General features: G+C 39.0%; 1 protein-coding gene and 1 long non-coding RNA gene across 2 annotated transcripts in view; one reads left to right on the forward strand and one right to left on the reverse strand.

The window, feature by feature from the left end:
* The window catches only part of LOC125491331 (TIR domain-containing adapter molecule 1-like), a 48,809-nt gene that overhangs the window by 17,896 nt on the left and 8,925 nt on the right, over positions 1–21,988 (forward strand). Inside the window, exons 2-11 of the mRNA XM_048632992.1 lie at positions 1,469–1,922; positions 2,411–2,483; positions 2,689–2,762; positions 6,690–6,756; positions 7,434–7,593; positions 9,687–9,752; positions 9,969–10,028; positions 14,857–15,025; positions 15,615–15,776; positions 16,484–16,594. Of these exons, the coding sequence (XP_048488949.1) occupies positions 1,472–1,922; positions 2,411–2,483; positions 2,689–2,762; positions 6,690–6,756; positions 7,434–7,593; positions 9,687–9,752; positions 9,969–10,028; positions 14,857–15,025; positions 15,615–15,776; positions 16,484–16,594 (1,393 nt within the window). The 5' untranslated portion in view covers positions 1,469–1,471. The remainder of the gene's footprint in view (positions 1–1,468; positions 1,923–2,410; positions 2,484–2,688; positions 2,763–6,689; positions 6,757–7,433; positions 7,594–9,686; positions 9,753–9,968; positions 10,029–14,856; positions 15,026–15,614; positions 15,777–16,483; positions 16,595–21,988) is intronic.
* Positions 4,005–4,919, reverse strand: LOC119691592. Its single transcript, XR_007268234.1, has 2 exons — positions 4,651–4,919; positions 4,005–4,381 (listed from the first exon to the last, which is right to left on the reverse strand). It is a non-coding gene; the product is annotated as an uncharacterized LOC119691592 (long non-coding RNA).

The following is a 21,988-nucleotide window of genomic DNA, read 5'->3' on the forward strand; positions in this document are numbered from 1 at the left end:
GTTTATACGCCGTCTATACGCCCCTCTGACATGGCGAAATTATTCAAATGCGTCCTACTGATGTTTATACGCCGTTTATTCGTCTATACGCCTTTTTGACACGACACAAAATTATTGTTACATCACATACGCCTTTATGTTATTTATTAATATCTCAAAATCTAGTTAACTGAAAATTTCAAATAAATTACAGAACGTGTATTACTAGTATAGGAATCGATGGGCATGAAAAACGCCAAATCGATTTTTTGCGCTTACGCCCCTCTGGCATGAAGCCCGCGATATTATTATTAGGTATCTATAATTCGTCAACAAAATAACGTTAAAAACAACAAATCGTATAATGTCTCAATATAGGGGCTTCTTGTAGAACAGCGTACCGGATCAGTCATGCTACGCGGCTAAAGGTTGGTACTGCGCAGTCAGATACGAAAAAGTAAACAACAAAGACGAAGAGTCCATATGACAGTGCGTCAGTTGTCAGTTCTTGTAACTAGGAAAGCAACCAAAATTTATGTGATTTAATGAAAGTAATTAATGAGCAAAACACAGAGAAAAATTACAAAATTGATGAAATTTTGAAAGAAAATGGTCATATCGTGCTTCGCCTACCCCCATACCACCCGGAATTAAATCCTATTGAACTTGTGTGGCGGTACGTGAAAGGCGAGCTCGCAAGAACGTCGATTGACTCTAACTTAGATAAAGAGATAAAAGACTTAGAGTTGCTTTTCTCTAATTATTCGCCTAAAAAGTGGAGAAATTGTGACGACCATGTCATAAAAAATTAAGACGAATATTATAAATCTGATAGAGTATTTGACGATGTATTGGACAGGTATGTTATTGTTTATTTATAATTTATTGTAAATTAAACATAAATTGGTTTTTGTCTTAGATTTATAATTGAAGTTAATGAAAACGATGATGAAGATGAGGATGACGACGACGATGAACAAGTTCAAACAGAGAGTGAACATGAAAGTGACATGGAAATTGATTTATAAAATAAAACACTTTTACATAAATAAATTCAAATTGGTAGATATTCTGAAGGTAAACATCCAAATTTTAATGCTGTCAAACTATAAATTTTAAGCTAAATATGACATTTACGGGAACAGTCATAGAATAAAATTTTACTTAGGTCAGAAATAGTTACAAGCTATCGCGAGATTAATCCGGGCACACTTTTCTACGTGTGTAGCATGTCGTGCTACCTCGCCCCCGCCACTTCTTTCACCCCGCAAGGAGGGTCGCCAAGTAACTTGCCGCATTATAGTTAACAGTCCCTAGGGTTTTATTTTAGTTTAAGCTAAGTCATTAACAAATTATACATTCATTCTTGTAAGCCCCTCTGTAGAAGTCGTATCTGTTGCTATTTCGAGAAGCACAGCAAATTCCTAAAATAAAAATTAAGTTGAAATTAGCAGTGCAGTGTAGTTGAATGGTGATTCTCCATTGGCAGGCGATGGAGGCGCCGCCGCCGCCGCCGCCGCCGCCCGAGGAGCGGCCGGCCGACGTGTGCCGCAACTACGTGTGGGGCACGTGCCGCAAGTATGCGCAGTGCCGCTTCCGACACGAGCTCAACTTCGAGGAGATGAAGACCATCCTCAAGTTCTGCCACGACCACCAGAACATGGAGACGTGTCCGCGCAAGGGCTGCACCTACCTGCACACGTCCAAGGAGGAGGAGAAGCTGTTCCTTGAGACGGGCGCGATCCCCCGCGACCTGGCGGAGCGCCACGCCGCCATGGCCGCGGCCGCGACCAGCCGGGGGCGCCGGCCGCCCGCCCCCGCCTGCCCGCGCGCCTTCGTGCCGCCGCCGCCGCCGCCCACCCCCGCGCCGCCCCCGCCACCGCCCGCCGCCCTGCCGCCGCCGCCGCCGCCTATGCTGCCGCCGCCCGCACAGTACACTGAAGGTTGGTTATTAACACTTACCTTTCATCATCAACATCAGCCTAAAGCAGTCCACTGCTGGACGTAGGCCTCTTCCAAAGCACGCCACTGGATGCGATCTTTAGCTTTCCGCATCCAATCATAACCAGCCACCTTTTGCAAGCTCTCTGGCTAGATGGGGTGGCGACTTACCTTTCATTTTAATGTAATTGATTTTACCAATCAGTCAAGAATGTTATTGTTAATACTATTGAATATGACTGAGAATTAGGGTGCTCTTATTACAGGAATACAGGCTCTCTGGTTAGGAATGGAGTATTATTCATACGCTATTATGATAGCAAGAGCTAGAACTTGAAAGTGTGTCTGGGTTGTTACTGAAATCCTCCACCAAATAAATAATTTTCCTCAATGACAATACAAAATAGAATGCAGGACTTTTAGAGTTAACATAATGATCATAAATATAGAAGAAATTTTATTAAATAACATGTCTTATTTTTCGTTTCAGGGGCATATTATGGTCCTGTCCCACACCCCACCTACACCGCAGCCAGCAACAACCCACCACCACCAATACCTGGGTAAGAATATTGTACCTTCCTTTGTGGATAGAGAGATTAATAGCCATTCTGTATAGCTACAGACATTTTAGTAATCACTGCTCATGTTCCTAATAGCTCGGAAAACCTCTATGAAATCTGAGGCTGAAATCGAAGAATTACACCATATGTAAAAGAAGTATTTTATGAAAATATAGCTGAGTTAATGCTCGTTTTCCTTTCATAGATTTGATGCCAGCCGGCCACCACCTATATTTCACAATATAGTAGGCAAGAGAAAATCCTCGAATGCATATGAAGGTATGTATATCTGCCAACTCTTTTATTACGTAATACTATATTTGAAGGCGCCAGTTATTTTATTCATAAACTAGACTGTTTCAATGAAATCGGATAGTTGCGACAACCGAGCATGATGTGTTTACTCATAGATCTATCATCAACTTATTCATTTAATTGCTCGCGACAAGAAAAATAGTTACATCGAGTCATGCTACACGCATAAGCGAATAAGGTGGAAATAGCGAGCAGACATGATTGATATATTGTTATAAGTAAATAAGTTAATAACCCTTTCATTGCTGTGCCCTAGTCGGTCAATAAGGGACTAATACAACGCGGATGCATTACACACTTATAAAAGCGATTTCAAACACATTCGTTACTGATGGTACATCTTTCATTTAACTATTCTGAAATTAATATTTGAATAAATTATTTACGCAATTTAATTATACAATTCTAAGTGTATCGCCGTACCACAGCGCATATACATTACTTAGATAGTCAGTAAAGTATCTTATTAAAATGAATACTCACGTTTTTGTCACTGCGAAAATATAAAATTTACTAACTACCTACCTACATTATTTTTAAACAGAACGTTTAGAAAATAAATATAAAAGTGTCTAGATTTAAAACATTATTGAGACGCTAGTCGATGTTTTAAAATGAAGCTATGCTACCTCTAATATATGAGCTATTTTAAGGTGTTTGTTAAGCCAGCAAGCAAAGTTTTATTTCTAATGGTTAAAATTCTTAAATGGTAAAATATGGAAATAATTTAAGGTGTCACAAGTTGACAGTTGTTGCAAATATTACCTACAAACAAGGACTTTGTATATATAGCAGGACTGAGTACTCGGAACCCAAAAGCGAGCCGAGCAGGAGGTGTAGTAAAGAGGCCGTTTGTCCCTTTCTAATAAGGTGACCACGAAATTTGTGTTACGTGGGACTTTGGGGACTTGTTGTAGTAATATAATTATTACAGTAACCAAAAATTGGGACCCAAAAAAATATATTTTTGCTTTATAGGTAGACAATTTATAGATAATTCTACTAAACAATCGCTACCGTAGGTCGACAAAATCTTAGTCACTCTTCGGAGTTGCATATATCGGAGATATATATCTTCGGGATGCTGTCTATGACAAATGAAATTATTTTGTGATTATGAATGACGGCGATAGTTTATATCCCATTCCACGGGGAAAGACATCTGACAGAACCCTTATTACATTCGAATAAAGCTAATAGTTTTTGTTTGTATTTATATATTGACTTTGACTTATCAAATATCTTTCCCCGTGGAATGGGATATAGTAGATTATGACAAATTCAAATAAAAGACACTGTATTTATTGAATTTATTTTTATTATTACTAAACATGGCTAAACAATATTGTTTTATACAATTCTGCCGGAGGCCAATCTTACTGCCTAAATTCTTTAAGGAATTAGATTTTCCATTATGGAATAAGTATGTTAAAATTTAAATATCAATTAGCTAATGCCTTCACAACTGGAACTCATGTGTGGTTCTTCATTACATTGAACTGGATTATGATGATCTATTGTGACACCGGAACAACATCTGGATGGCTGGCCATATTTTTTTCTTATCTTCATTCTTGGGAAATCTGACAAAGAAATAAAATATATAATTAGTCATGGCACATTGAAAGACAGACGGGCAGACAGTGGAAGCTAGGTAATAGGGTTCCGTTGGCACCCTTTGGGTATGGAACCCTAATAACATGGTCGCATCCGGATCAATAGTTTCGGAGATATGCGTGGACAATCGAATAAAATTTTGTTATTTTGTGTAGTAGCTCATAGCCCCAATAGATTGTCATACCGCATGGTTACCCTATTTGTTATAAATTTAATATTACCATTCTCGGCTTACCTGTGAAATAATATGCCGCAACCACCTCACGATTCACTTTTACAAACTTGTACACAGCACTTTTTCTCAATTTCTTCAATGAAACTTACTAATTTGCAAAAATAACTAGGTATGACAAGACAACAACAAATAAGTTCAAAACAAACCGCCATGACAGATGAAAGAGTTGGCATGAGGTACTAAAAAGGATACTACCAAGTGTTTGAAATAATGACAGGTTTAACATAATTATTATGAGGTACGATACAAAATAATATCTTATTAAATAATAACTTTAATCTTATTAGCAAGTTTAAAGTTATTATTTAATTATAAGTTATGCTCAGAGTTCGTATGATAATTAAATCATTGTTTGAAATAAAAATCTAACATTTTCAATTCAAATCAAATCAAATATTTTCTACCAACTATCACGTTTTTTTTGGGATGGCAAGCGTTAGTAAGGGACAAACGGCCTCTAATCTAGCTATCTCGCTCGGCTCGTTTTGGCTCTTGAAACGTTGATTGCCAAATTGAATCTTATTACAACAGCTTACGATGTGTTATAGTAATTAAAATTTTGGCAGTACTCAGTCCTGTTATAATACAAAGTCCTTGCCTACAAATATTATATTGAAAGATTGAAAAACCTGGGATCAAAATTAAAGGAAGGTGTGACAACGGGCAAAGCGAAGAGGAGCATATTAAGCACATTATCCTACGCACCATTTGGAAGACGCTTTGCTGTGCTCCTTTCTGTTTCAGACACAGGCTGGCTTTGCTCGTCGTCGCACCTACTTTCAGTTTTATCGGCGTTTTCGTTTTCTATAATGATGTTCAACTCGATTTAGACATTTTTTTGCAAATTTTAGTACAACATACCTACTTGATAAAAATCAAATGATAGTAGGTATTATTTTTAATTAATTCATGCCTTTTATGAGTCTTGCATTTTAATTAATAACTCTAGATCTAAATAATATTGCCATCAAGAGTAAAAAGTTACATACTTTAGTAATAAACTAAGCAAGGAACCTAATTTAAGGCCCAACTTAAACATACAATAAAATTAAATAATGTTTATAAGTTCTAATTCGAGAGCTAAGGAATCTATCCTGAATTAAATATGAATATTAAAATGCGTACATGCATTTACATTTAAAGGAAATTAATAAATTACGGTAATTTCTCGGCTCTCGTATTATAAGCTTTTCTTTTTAACCGACTTCAAAAAAAGGAGGAGGTTCTCAATTCGTCGGGATCTTTTTTTTACATATTGAAATTCTTCTTTTCATTTTAAATCAGAGTAAAAATATACCATTTTTATCAACCAAGGAGGCATAAGATTACTTTTCTTCTGTTAGTAGGGTTGAATCCAGTGAATCCAGTCATGAATAATTATAACCATTATATTAAATGAAGTACGATTTCTAGTATACTTATTATTTATTTATTTATTTATTTATTTATTAAATGAAGTACGATTTCTAGTATACTTCATGCTCAGAACAGATAGTAAAACCGGGCTCGATCATCAATGGCTGAATCATCAATATGGCTCATCTTCATATCTTGACCCATTACGTCCCCACTGCTGGGGCACGGGTGTCCTTCCAATGAAGGAAGGGTTTTTCAATATGGCTCGCGAACTCAAAAATCATGCAAACATAAAATTGGGTCACCCGTTTGAAGATCTTATTTGTGTTAAAAGGGATTATTTGGCGATACTTTATAATATAATTTACGTTTTCTGAAGCTTTAACATACCCATAGCTTTTAAAATATAATTTTGGCCTCCGGTATAGATTTACAAATTTAATGGCATGGTTTATTTTTACTCGATTTACTTAATTTAATTATACTACTTGAAAAATTTGTTGTTTGCATGTATCTATTGAAATGTTTACCTATGTGTTCCTCCACGGAGGCGTATACAGTTAGTGAAATCAGTTTATTGGTCCGAACTAAGCTTTAGTTGCGGAGCCAGTAAGTGGTTTCCTAGCGCCGCCCTGTGGCCCCGCTAATTGTGTGTGCTCGGCGCCTGTTGCTTCTGTTCCCAGCCACGCCGAGTAAGGCCGCGAAGGGAGCCCTCGCGCCCTGCGCTGAATGTGCTCAGCTCAAGACAAGGTTTGCTCCATACTCTTGATTATAACTTATGCCTGCATGGTCCTACTTGTATCGACACGACAGTCTGATGGCTCGACATGTCAGTGACACGGAGTGGTGATTTTGAGTGCGCGACGGATGCCTGAGGCGTAGTGGTGTTGCGAGTGTCCTAATGCGAAGCCCACTTCTACACTGATATTATCTTTTAACTTTTGTTTCGACATGACAGTATAGTATTTATTTATTTATGTGCGAATTTTAGTGTCTATTTTAGCTTTTCTAACTGCTTTAGCTCTTGATTTTGACGAGTCATTGTAGTGTAACTGTTGTATTTCCGAGTGTACTTGAATGTTGCACGGTGGTAGGCGCTGCGCGAGCGGCGGCGAGCCGAGTTGCGTGCTATGTGACCGCGTGCCCCTTCCAGCGACTGGCGGCGACTTGTCCACTTGATGCAATAACATCGGCTGTGTAACTGTGACGACGTCGGCGCCAATCTTCTCCACCTCTGACCTTCAACGGGCGGCGCGATTGGCTCGCGTTCATTTACTAGCGCCTGATTGGTTGAACGCCTCGCCGCGCCCTTTTTTCCATTGGTTTTAAAATGCCGTATTTGGCCACGAGTATTGTTTGTCCTTAGTAAACCAAGTTTGCCCAGCCTTTCTTTAGATCTACTTAATGATCATGATTTCTGTTTTTAGAGTTGTTGAGAGTAAACAACTCATTGAACAATCAATAAACGAAGAAGCAGATCGCAGTCTGCTGCTTAAAAAGAAGTTGGAAGACTATGTGACGAGGAAACAGCTTCTTCTGGCGCTTGTGCCGCCAGACAAGGCGAGGGAGGTGGAAGCATTTATTGAGGTGAGTAGTATTTACATAGCACTTGAAAAAGTGGATTCTGTTATTTATTTGCTCAGTGAGCATTAAAAAAATCTTGCGAAAGGCGAAATAAACATGAATGCTTAACCAGTCTAACCTCGAGAAACTTCTCTTTATCGCTTGCTTGCATGCAAACGCATACAGTATAGCGTGTCGGCTACGAACACTATAGCGCGTTTTAGCTCTGTCATCGTATCGTGGTGATAGGATTAGCCAGTCGGTGGCTGCCTAGAATGCGCCGGACATAATTATTATAATCTGAATCCACAGACATACCAGTTATAAGTGGTTTTGGCATTTATTCATGTGTAGCTCTTGCCCGCGAGCCTGTTAGCCTTATAATGTTTTCCTGTGGACCACTCCCGAACTAGCTACCCAATAACGTGACATGGTGGTATTAAATTACATGAAAGTTGGCAAATACTTGATTAAAATGATTTTCAAGACTTCATACAGCAAAAGACTTGTATGGCAATGGCAAAATAGGTACTCATTTCAATTTATAATTTATGTGTATCGTGTTTAGACAGCCAAGCCAACTAATGTAAAACCCAATAACTTTGCATTTACTAAGGTATATGGATGTCACATTTCGAGCATGTAACTTATGAAATTTAGATTTTTTATACACAATTTTATTCCCGCTATCTCTTGTTCCCGGGGGATTTTTGCAATAGCCTGTTGTAACTAAGCTGCAAGTTTACTAAGGTTAAATTTCAAGCGTCTAACTTAAACGGACCTATGCGATATCCCAAAGTACGACCCGTATAATTCTGATCTACAATTTTCTTTGAAATCGCGCTACGCGGATCGCGCGACAATATGAAGAGTAGTTTGTAATTTTAGAGCTTTGCTAGACTTCGTGTTATCAAGCACCCACGTTTTAGATAGAACCCCCATACAAAATTTGGTAACCCTATTACCAAAAACTATATGTAGAAGTTTCATAAAAACTTAGGCCAAGATAAATAGACGAAACTAAGACGGAGTCTTAGCTTAAGCACATGCTAAGAACACGAATTCACTATCATAGACACTACTTGAGCACAGACTATGCCACTATGTTCGCACTCTGACTTAGCCGAGTTCGAGTTCACATTTGTCAAGACTTGGCCCTTGCTTAGCACGCCGTTGAAAGGAATTATTATTCTAAGCTCTCAGGCTATCCACAGACCACATTTATACCATATTTTCTAAAAAACTATGGAATGAAACCATGACCACAGATAAATAAATATATATTTGACGCAGATTTGACATAACAGGTTCTAAGCCAGTGACTTAGCCGAGCAAACGCTAAGTAGTGTCTATTTTAGAGACTCATTGCAACTCGACTTAGTTTAGGTGAAGTCGTACTTGGCTAAGCATTAGTTTGAGCAAGTGCTAAGCAACGACTATTTATCTGGGCCTTAGACACCCATTTTTACCCCCTAAGGGCCACTTGCACAAACATTTAAATCTAGATTCAGTGTCAAATCTCGATTTAAGAAACGTCAATTCATATAAAATTTTACACTAAATCGAGATTTAACACTAAATCTAGATGTAATATGTTGGTGCAAGTGGCCCGAGGTTGAATTTCGCTAAGTCCCGTCTTAGTGAGCACCTAAGTTCTAAAAGGAAGTAAAGAAACACCCATGCAAAATTTCAGACTCCGAGCACTTGTAGTTTCTGAGATTTCGTGATGAGTCAGTGTATACGTGACCTTTTGTTTTTATAAATATAGATATTGTGTGATTTATAATTTATAAACCTACTAGCTGCTCCTGCCTTAAAAAGTTTTCCCGTGGGATTTCCGGGATAAAAAGTAGCCTATGTTCTTTCCCAGGGTTACTAGCTAGACCTAGTAGTTTTGGCGTGAAAGAGTAACAGACAGACTACAGTTACTTTCGCATTTATAATATTACTAAGGATTCAACTGAGAAAGTATGACTGCTACGTCACTCTGGAAAGCTGCTTTTGTGCTTCGCATGAAATGATACAACGTTTGTCGTAAGAGGCTATAACTATAACTATAACCACATTTTTTTTTTTATCTTTATCTTTTTTTATAATGTTGCTATCTAAATTTTCAGGGCACGCCCGTCGTGCAAAAGGAGGCCCACGCCCAGTGGGCGAACCAAACTACCAACAGAATTTCAGTAAGTTACATAGTTTATAAAATACATATTCAGTTAAGTAAAAAGAACACAAGGGTATAGCCACCAAAATGAGACGTTAGTTATCTAAAGAATAATAGCGGTGGGTAAGCGCCCGACTGAGCTACCACCTTTTTCTAGCCAGTGAATCTAAACTCAGCGGAATTCTAAATGATTTGTGTAAAATACTAATCACAAATATTATGTGTTTCCTTTCAGGGTACCACCTCAGTGCCTCATCAGATCCTGGTCGTCCTGGGCACCAACAGCCTCGGCCCAGTAAGTCACATAGTTTTATCATAGTCTAGTCCAATTACACAATCATCTGATAATTTATCTGTAACATTTTAAACCCCTCTTATATCTTGAGTAATCTTGACGTTTATAACATACCTAGCACAGGATTCAAGACGCGCAATAATTAATTAAGGCTGTCACTAAAGCTGGAAGAAAATCAGAATCTGTCAAATCTAGTGAGGGGGGGTTGAGGTATGCGGGGCGTTCTACGGACAATGACATGAAATTTTAACATAGTACTCGAAAACATAAAAGTGAAGACATGCCACTTTGTTAAAAATATACTAAGTAAGTAATATTGTTTTGTGATACGAAAATATTTATTTTTATTTGAAAGTATTTTTAATATTTAATAATTAATTATATATAAAGTCGTACCCGTGCCGATATTTATACAGGTTGTTGCAAAAAGGGTTTAATACTATGCCGAAACCTACGTGTGCAGCATGTTATTGATGTTATTTCTAAGCCAGGACATGAAATCAGAATGTAAAAAAATCGCGAAAATATTATCAGAGTTTAATAGTTCAGGGTGTTGTATTAAACTCTGCCCCCGTGTGAGGTATAAGAATAGTAAATAAAAAAAGTATAGTTAGCCGAAAGGGCGTTACTCAGGCGTCACTCTGAAAAACTTTTATCCTACGTAATTTTTTATATTCGTGAAAAAAACGCTTCTTCATATAATTTTTTTTTGGTCACGTGACCTTTTAGTTAGACGACCTGTTTTTTTTTGGTGTTTCAAAAGCAGAACAGTAGTTTGCAGAACTCTGCATATACAGGGTGTCACAAAAGGTTACGTAGCTGGCAAAGGGATATGGGGAGGTCACCAGAAAAATAATAACATGTAAGTACCCCCGCAAGGGAGTACATTAGTACAAGGCGTGAGTGTGTGTTTTTTTTAAAGTTTTTTTAAGTGTATTTGGGATATGATAGAAATAATATTTTTGTTTCTTAAAAACCAAAAAATTTACACCTTGCTGCGCTCTTTTGCTCACTGTAAGTACACCTACAAATATTGCTGTATTAAAAAAAACGGTTTTGTAATAACGATTATAAAAAAAGGTTATTTTCATGTCAAGGAGTCATTTACCTAATTACGATTTCACTCAACAGCAGGTGAACTGAAAAAATAAGTTCTAGTTCTATCATCACTTTAGATCGCAAACATTGTAACTCCACTTTTCTCGGCGAAAAGTACTCTTTGGTGTCAATAGAAACGTTTTTTGAATTCAGATGTTTTCCTCTTTATTCGAAAAAAAAACTGTATTCCGCATTTTACCATTTGTTTTCCTCTAAACCCCAAACCGTGATTTTTAAACAAGAAAACTTAGTAATTACCCTTTATTCTCATATACAACGTGCGATGTAGGCGAACGTGAACGAAAACTATGCAATAAGCCTTTGTTTTTATTACTACTTTAGTAAATTACAATAACATACTCAACAATGTTAATTTTTTTTTGCAATATTATGTTGTTAAATTAAGATCTAATATTTTATTAACATGAAGTTACTTTCAACTTTTTTTTGCATCTATGCGTCGAATCACAGCATGACGGCTGCTGCAGCTTCCTGCTGTCCTGCCCTCCAACCAATCCCACCAGTACTGCAGGTTGCGTCGAATACGAGCCATTCTCTTCGACTTGACAAGACAGGTGCTCCCGGAAGGATCATAGATCGCACGGAACCCGTACCGTATAGAGGCAACGGACTCCTTTGCAACAGCCCCCCAGATTCGGAAGTAGCCCATGCACTGCATGGCGAGCACAGCTGCAGCAATTTTTTCGTAATGAATCATTGGGATGTCATCCCCGAAGGAGGCTCTCAGCCTACCTCACGACCTGTGTGACATTAGAAAAATGCACTGTGCTAACGCCGTTTGCGAGCTTGATTTGCAGGACCACGTTGTATGCCAAGTTCCACAGCAGAGGGGTCCAAGACCTACCGCTGTGGAACTCCGCAACTGAACTTCTTCAGTGAAAACAAACCCTCTCTTTTCGCATCCTTAATGTACTTGTTAGACACGTATGACCTCTGTCAATTTTCTGCAGATAAGAAGACAAGTGATGGTATACAAGAGCCGCCCTAAAGGTTCGCCCTCTAGGGGATAGAGTTGAACGCGGTTACTATTTTTAAGCAAACAGCCAGCGCAACAACTCGCCCGTGGTTCTTATCCTGCTCCGACAGTGAACGAACGCAAAGTATTGTACCCACTATTCGAATCCGCATTTCGGATGCCAAACTGACTGTCCGAAAGGTCGAAACCGTACCACCACAGAGGTATGACTCGTTCGAAGAGCTTATCAGGCTCTTACAGCAATCAGATGTGTCGGTACACTGAAAGATAATCTACAGGCCTGCTTTATTTATTTAGGAGCACTAATGGCCTCCTTTCAGTCATTGAGTCACTGGCACTCAGGCTGCGGTTGAACAGGAAGATAGACTGTCTAAACAAATCATTTTTAGGCTAGTTAAAAAAAACTTTAGGTGGGTAGTATGCCAACTAGAACTACAAATAAAACAGTATTTTTGTCTCCTCTAAAATTTGGTCACGAGAAGTTACGATGATTACGATCTAAGGTGACGCTGACGATATTTTATACAAGGTATTGAAAAAAGGGTATAAAGCTTAGCCAAAAGTGGATTTAGGTGCCATTCTGATCCACTTTTCTTCTATAATTTTGAAAATTCACGTAACAAAACCTTTTACATAGAAACTTATTCGATCACGTGACTTTTTACTATAGAGACCGAATTTATTTTTCGAGAATTTCCAAAACTTGGAGAACAAAAGTTGTTCAGAATAACCCCTGAGTCAAACCCTTTCGGCACAGTATACCCTTTTTGCAACATCCTGTATAGGTAATATCAGGTTTATAAATGACCTGGGCCTGTAGAGTGAGACTCGGCATGGGGAGTCATAATTTATAGATCTTTTAGGTTGCAGTGGCGAATGGGCACTGGTAGCCCTGCCCTTTTCTATAACTATAACTATAAGTAATTTTATGGCAATTTAAAAATGGTATAACATTTATCTATTTGAAAAAATCATTAAAAATATACATTACCTATCACCCTAATTTAAAAAAAAAATTCAGCCCTTACTTTAAACTTATAACACCCCTCTATTTCCTTCAGGGGTTAAAAAACCTGTGTATTTAATATTTTCTTATGAGTTTTTTTTTTTTAACTAGGCTCTTACATAGTTGTACATAATATTATGCGGTATTTTATTCCACTTGTAACGCATAAAATTCATAGCTACAGTAAACATTTCATTTTTTTCATGGCGAGATACAGTCGCACTTAACCGCTTTTTTGCAAAGCTTGTTAAATAGATTTAAAAAATTATGTAAATTTTAGATCTTCAATTTTTAAAAATACTTACTTATTTTTAACAACCTGTAGTGTACAGAACTACAGACTGCCACATCTTAAAATATATATATTTTTAATTAACTACGGTTTTTGGTTTCAAATAAAACAAATTATGAACTTACTTTTCAACACCCTGTATATTGTGTAGCTTACCTACCATACACAACCGTTAAAATAAAATAAATTACCCCTCAGAATATAAACAGGCTCGCGCTTTGGCATACTGCATTGACCGTATAGTTCTTATTCGGAGAATCTAATAAGTGTCATTATGTGCAATGTTTACCTTTATCTATGCATCTGTAACTCTATAGTAAAAAATGTAAACAAATCGAAAAGGCGAAATGTTTTCTAAGAATTTTCGGCTTTTCTGCATCTAAAATGATTAGAAAATTAACTTTCCATAGCAAATGCATATGTATTATAATACTTGTAGTCATAATTTGTTGATTTAATCAGTTTTTGTGAAATATTTGATAAAAAATAAAATGGCGTGGGTATCGCTCCTAACAGGCCGCCACCAGGGCGACGACTGAAGAAATCTGAAATCTGTCACGGTGTCATCATTTTTAAACCGGAATTTATTAGTTTTTTGCAAAAAAAGTTGACTTCTGGTCCATTAAATCCAACTCTTTAAGGTAACTTTGTTAAGAATTTAATTACCTACACATACATATAAGATTCCATGAAAATGGGCCCTCTGATTTCGAGGGTTTTTTCATAATAAGTCAAAAAATGGCAAAAGACATGGTGTGTTTGCAATTTTTTTTAACATACTTATTATAATCCTGCACCAATTTATAAGCAACTAACATGTTCAGTATACCCTCTGCTACAAAATATATTTTTATCAATGTGATAGAAGCCACCGTTTTTCCAATCTAATCAAGTATATCAAGCCGACTTTAGCATTTTAGCTTTAGGGATCCCCTTAATAACGTAAAATAATTGCCACGTCTTGTCTGACTGCTGAATTTAGAACGATTTTTAACGAACGAACTTACGAGCGCAGGCCTGCAATCGGTACGCTTGATACAACGAGCTAGAGCGGCGGTTATCGCAGCGCTCCACTGATCACGAGTTCACGACTCTATCTCGGATCGCCTTTCTTTCCTTCTGTCTACCAGGCATTCGCGAGCACGGGACAGAAGAAAAGAAAGGCGATCCGTTTACGTTACGTTTGTAATAATATGTGCTGTGATCTTTGACCGATTGCGTGACAACTCTCGTACGTCCGTACTTAAATTTATGACACCATCCCCGCGTGTTCTCCCTCAACTCTGAAGCGCTAGCACGGAGCGCAATTAAGACGTGACAAAAGCTTTACATCGCGCTCACTCACATCGCGCAGCTTCATGAGCGACAGATAACTTTTGTCACGTCTTAAATGTGCCCCGTACTAGCGCTTCTGACAAAAAACCCGGCTCCACAGGACAAGAAGTTCCAGAACATGGACGAGACCACCCTGCTGGAGAGCCTCCGGCGCACGCTCCAGCAGCAGACGCAAGGGCAGGAGGATATGTCGTCGCTGCTCAGCACCGTGGCCTCCGTCATCACCACCAACACCTCGTCCACGGAGGTCGTGCAGGGGATCCTTAACTGTGAGTTGCTGTTTGTATGGCTATTCTATTATATTCTCCTGGGGTGTGAGTACCTGTACCTGGCTCTCTCGATTGGAACCTTTGTGCATAAACTGCCTTCCTAAGCTTGGACCATTTCCCACCACGCTGGTAAACTGCGGGTTGGTGGGTTCATATATCTAGATCGATGTGCTAAATCTAGATATGCAGGTTTCCTCACGATGTTTTCTTTCTCACTTAACTTAATCAAGACGCGAGTGCGGTGTCCTATGCGGTTATCATTGAAATTGAAACGGCCACTGTTGTGTTTAGCTAAAAAGTGTGTACACATTGATAAACTCTACACTCGACTTTAGAATGCTTACCTTACCAAAGCTACAGACTGACCTACTGTCATACTACACTGTGTGCAGAGTTTTTTAATTTTTCTTACATGGCAAAGCCTGTGTTATGGGTATCGGACAGCTGATATATGTACACAAATATATAGATAGATAAATATTAAACATAAATATCAACACCCAAGACCCGAGTACAAATATCTGTCTTTAAACAAATTGTATGTATATGTATGTTTAAAATGTTACAAACATTCTCTCTCTTTCTCCAGACCCGCCACCGCATGAAGTGAACAACGGGTACGCCCCGCGGCCCGCGCTGCCTACCTCCTACCCTCCGTTCCACCCGACGCTGCCGCCGCCCGTTTACCCGTCGCCGCCCGCCTACCCGTCGCCGCCCGCCGCCTACCCGCCGCCCTCGCCTTACAACCATCGTGAGTTCCCTAGTTGCACGAATGAATACGTCCGCAATGATTCACTCTCTGTACCTCATGCAGGTTGACTGCAGTTTTGTAAATTGTGAAATTTAAATAATAAAATAAATAAATAATGAATCCCCCGTGAACGTATCATCTGTTCTTTACATCAGCAGATATTGGTTCCCTTTTTTGTTCACTGTTTTTTAGCAGAACCTTCACAAATATACCAATCTTTTACATCATTATTTATCATTGCAGTGATATCTATTCTATTCTATTCTCTGTGGGGGTGTAAGTACCTGCACCTGGCTCTCTCGAGTGGAACCTTTGTGCATGTCCCCAAGGTCTAAACTGCCTTCCTAAGCTTGGACCATTTCCCACCACGCTGGTCCACTGCGGGTTGGTGGGTTCACATATCTAGATGTGCTAAATCTAGATATGTAGGATTCCTCACGATGTTTTCCTTCACCGTAAGAGCGATGGTATACATTGTACTTAAGTTAAAAGAACTCATTGGTACATGTCAGCGCCGGGATTCGAACCCGCATCTCTGTCGTGAGAAGCGGGCGCTTACCCGACTGAGCTACCACCGCTCCAGTGATATCATATACTTTAATAAATAAAAATAAATAAATGGCTACATTTTATAAACGTATAAAAAAAACTTAACCAACGCGAATCTCTAGGGAAAAATTAGTAATACATACTTAAAATACTTCCAGTGCCCCCGCGGCCGGACGGCAGCATGATGGCGGCGCTGCCCCCCTCGACCATGGAGGTGTCCCACGGGTACGCGCCGCCCGGCGGCTTCCCACCCCCGACCCACACCAACCGTGAGTACCGCATATTGCAGATATGTGTGTGTATAATAGCTAGATAGTCTGGTGAGAACAAACCAGAGCCACGACCACCAGACTTTTGAACCTCCGTTGACGTTGCGTATCGGCAACGGTCACCGAAGCGGTCGTAGCAGTCGAGCTAGCTTCAGAGATCTTAACTGATGACTGAGGTTAAGCAACAACCGGCACGGTCAGTCCTTGGATGGGTGACTGATTTCAAGTGCTTCTTTTCTGGATGCTTCCGTGCTTCGGACGGCAGTTTAAGCTGGGGATCCCGGTTGGTGCTTCGGCAGCAGTCGTTAAGCCTAGTCAGAGCCCTTCAGGCAGCTAGAAAACATCTGACAGTCGGGTTGCCCACTTACCCGACAACTCTCTCAGCACAAGCTTGCTTGTGTTGGGGTCCACCAACCCGCACTAGGCCAGCGTGGTGGACTAGCACTAAAACCCTTCCTTCATTAGAGGGAGACCCGTGCCCCAGCATTGGGGACGTGATGATGATGATGAAGTGTTACTGTCAAAATGTAAGCCAAATTTGTTGTTATCTCCAGATTGTGTACGTAAACGGAGATGATTGCGTTTTCAACTGTCATGTGCATATGTTTTCTGTCATTTGTTTAATAATAGTGACCGCTAGAACGCTGGTTTCTAGTTCTGTCTATACCGTGCCTATACTTTGTAAAATATAGCAAGAACAATTTGACAGCGTTTCATAAGAAAATGAACGTTATTCGCCAGGCAGCAAGCATCTCCCAATCAAACTTCATAGGACTCCTGCTATATTTTACAAAGTCTAGTTTGGGCCGAATGTAAGCAGGAATGATGTAAACCAAAAAAACTTATAAAAATAGCCCCTCTACATCCTCCAAGCCGGTTGGCTACCTACAGTAGCTCTGATCTGGCCAGTCCATCACAGCGCCAGGGGATCGAGTGTGCTAAAGAAATACCAAATAACCAAACTCTCCCAATACGGCCGGTCACCGTGGGAGCAGTAGACCAAAACCCTCTATCAGACAATAACACTATGATCAATACAATGAAGGACAGAGACGACAAGCTGAACATAATTACATTTAATGTTAGATCGCTTGTGGATCCGACACGAAAAATAGAACTAGATAATTTTTTTGAAAATATCAACTGGAACATAGCCGGTCTGTCAGAAATAAAAAAGGCAGGAAACCATATTGAAGAAAGAGATACACATATTTTCCTCTACAGTGGAGAAAAAAGTGGGAGGAATGGAGTAGGCTTCCTAGTAAAAAGCCACCTGAAATCAAACATAACTAACTTTCAGGCATATTCAGACCGTGTTGCAAGGCTTGATTTAACATTGGAAGATCAAGAAATAACAGTTATTCAAGTCTATGCGCCCACAGAAAAGGCTCTAGACGCAGAAATTGAAACCTTCTACGATACTATTTCAGAGTCCCTCGAAGAAACAAAAAATAACACATTTGTCATAGGAGATCTAAATGCCAAGATTGGCATACCATTGAAGGAAGAAAGTCACATAACGGGACCATATGGATATGGGACACGAAATAAAAGAGGAAGCAGGTTACTTCAATTCTGCCATGAAAATAAGCTGACTATAGTAAATACCATTTTTAAAAAACCAGAAAAGCGGAGATGGACATGGCAGTCTCCCGACGGGAGAGCACGAAATGAAATTGATTTTTTCCTTGCAAGAAATACTAGAATAGTCCAGGACATTCAAAGCCTGAACTCTACATATCCATCAGATCATAGGCCTCTCCGATGCAAAATAAAATTGAGCGGTTTAACAAAACAGATCCGCAGAAAATTTAACAAGCCAAACACGAAAAACCTGAACATATTAGAAAAAGAATCTCTAAAAAATATATTTAAACAAACATCAACTATTGAGATTACCGAAGAAGAAACCGTGTCAGAATCATATGAGAAGCTAACAAATGTAATAAAAAAATGCATTAATACACTTTCAAAAAATGTCGCAAAAGGAGAGAAACCAACCATAATCACAGACAAAATAAAGCATTTAATAGAAGAGAGAAAATATCTAAAAACTATCCCCAATAGAACATTTGAACAAAGAAAACGACTAAGAATACTATATTATAAAATCAAAAAAGAAATGAAAAGAGAGTATCAGAAGTTCAGGTTAAAAATACTAGAAGAAAACATAGAAAATACCGGATCTACAAAAAGAGCTTTCAGAACAATAGATAACTCAAAGAAATGGATAACCAAAATAAATAATAAAACGAAAAAAGTCGCTAAATCACGAAAAGAAATAGTGGAAGTCGCAACAGATTATTATAGAGAGCTATACAAGGATGATAAAGAGCAGATTATACAGAACATCAACCATAATGAGCCTGACATCCCACCATTAATAGTATCAGAAATTAGAAGTGCAGTAACTAAGTTAAAAAACAATAAAAGCCCCGGTGAAGATGGTATTACAAACGATGTGCTAAAGAGCTTCGATGAAGCTATCTACCCCATTCTTACTACCTTTTACAATAAAGTTATGACCCAAGACTGCATACCAGAAAAATGGAAAACATCTCTTATTACCCTGATATATAAAAAAGGAGATCCTGCACAAATAGGAAACTACCGACCAATTAGCCTTCTGCCTGGGAGCTAGGCTGGCTGAGCTGAAATCAATGGGATATGTACAAAGGTTCCACTCGAGAGAGCCACATATAGGAACTTCACCCCCTCTCAGAATAGTGGTAAGAGTTGCATCACATGTAAGTTAATGTTGGACCCTTGTGCACGGGATGTTTATAGGGGACAGATATTGTCTCGGGAAGGCTCTTTTTCGCGCGAGCTAACTCAGTGAGCCGAGTGAGCTAGTTATGAATGTAATTAAATATCTTAAGAGAACAAAATAAAATTCTAAAGTCACTGATTTTAAATTAAGGTATGTCAAAAAAATAAATGTACTTATCATCTTGTGACTTAATTAAAATTTTACTGTGACCATCTAATTCCATATTCTAAATTTTGTTTTGACATTACTAAAATTAAAGATTCATACATTGCAACTTTGCATTTTATAAGATGCTGTTATCACTAAGTAGGTCTCTCTCTCTCTCTCTCAGCCTTCTGTAGTCCACTGTTGGACATAGGCCTCTCCTAACGATCGCCACCCCAAACGGTCACCCGCCATCTGCATCCAGCGGCTTCCCGCTACCTTTCGCAGATCATCAGACCAACGGGTTGGGGGGCGACCGACACGCCGTTTGCCGACACGGGGTCTCCACTCCAGAACCTTTCTACTCCAGCGGTCGTCGGCTCTGCGGGCTACGTGGCCAGCCCATTGCCACTTCAGCGTGCTAATCCTTTTGGCTATGTCGGTAACTTTAGTTCTTCTGCGGATTTCTTCATTACGAATCCTATCTCGCAGGGACACGCCTAACATAGCCCTTTCCATAGCACGCTGAGCAACTCTGAGCTTGTGGATAAGCCCTTTGGTGAAGCACCACGTCTCGGCTCCGTAAGTCATCACTGGCAACACACACTGATTGAAAACTTTTGTTTTCAGACACTGAGGTATGTTTTCAGTGAAGATGTGTCGTAATTTCCCGAACGCTGCCCATCCGAGTTGGATTCTACGAGCTACCTCTTTATCGAAGTTGGATTTACCTAATCGGATCACTTGTCCTAGGTAGGGATACTGATCGACAACTTCGATGGTGACACCTCCTACAGTTACGGGCGATGATGAAACATGTTCGTTCGACATGACCTTTGTCTTGTCCATGTTCATTTTCAGCCCAACTTGTTTAGAGGCATCATTGAGGTCTGTGAGCATTTCGCCTAACTCCTCCAGCGTTTCCGCCATAATAACTATGTCATCAGCAAATCGTAGATGAGAGATATATTCGCCATTGACGTTAATGCCCAGTCTTTTCCACTCTACAAGCTTAAAAACATCTTCTAGTGCACAGGTGAACAGTTTCGGAGAAATAACATCTCCCTGTCTCACGCCCCTTTGCAACTGGATCGGTTTTGTGCTATATTCGTGTAATCGAACTGACATTGTGGCAGAATTGTATATACATCTCAACACCTCGATATAGCGATAGTCTATATGGCACCGCTGAAGGGATTGAAGCATCGCCCAGAGCTCAATAGAATCAAAGGCTTTCTCATAGTCCACAAACGCTAGACATAAAGGTAGATTATACTCCTCGGTCTTCTGTATAACCTGCCGAAGCGTGTGTATATGATCTATGGTATTATAGCCTTTTCGGAACCCGGCTTGTTCGGGTGGCTGGAAGTCGTCGAGTCTTTGCTCGAGACGATTCGTAATAACTCTCGAAAACAGCTTGTACACATGGCTCAGAAGTGCAATGGGGCGTGTTTTGAAACTATACAAGGCCAGAACGCACCCATAGTGTACTAGCACTGTATGGTTTCAAGTGAAAAAAATATATATTTGACTTGAAAATATACACGATTTGTGCGTACTAATCGCGTATACTTTCAAGTTGGGAATTACTGAATCGTTCTTGAAAATATACATTGCTATTACGCACATTGCTTGATTCGCGTACTTGTCGCATATAATTTGTACCTACATGCTGATTCTGATTTACTTAACTATTTCGGTAAATGTACATGACTACAATTTACTTGTTCTGCCTGTCATACTTATAGAACGTTAATAAATAAAGATGAACAAGCTCTTATTTGATTGATAAATTGATATTTATAGCAATCATACTTGCAAGTAAGAATACTTATATCTTATTATTTATATGAATTAATATTTGTTAATCAGTAATAAACGCTTAAGTTTAAACTAGATGATATACAGGAAGAGCGGAGTCTCCTGGCACAGGCGTTTCCAACGCCTAAAAGGAGGCTTCAAATAACTAGTTGATAAGAAATCTTTGTTAAGACAATAAACAATTTTTGTTTTTTTGTTATTTTTAATACTACACTCACGAGCAATGAAAAAGTTCCAGTGACGATAGCTCCTGAACGGAAAAGACTAGCTTAATGTAGCCGTCGGCATTACAGTACATTTAAGAGCGCATCAAAATATTATTATAACCAACTAAAAACGTTCATTTTGATCAAATTCTAAATTAAATGTTTTAAAAAATTGGGGTAATTTGGTGTTGACTTTTTGCTACTTGGACTTATTTATTGCTCATGATTGTAGTAGGTAATGTAGGTATTACCCTATTACAGACCTATTTTTAATTTTTTTTTTGTTCTACACCCTCTTCTCTTTTAGTATTTACAACAGTTCTACAGTTTAATTTAAATCAATTTACTTTTTAACTGTACGATGTAAACAAAAAACACGTTACGAAAACAATGCCGAGTGCGGAATGATGATGTAATGTTTAGAAAGCAATAGACTAATTACTATTTCGCATG

The sequence above is a fragment of the Plutella xylostella genome, chromosome Z, assembly GCF_932276165.1.
Source record: "Plutella xylostella chromosome Z, ilPluXylo3.1, whole genome shotgun sequence".
NCBI classification, from domain to species: Eukaryota; Metazoa; Arthropoda; class Insecta; order Lepidoptera; family Plutellidae; genus Plutella; species Plutella xylostella.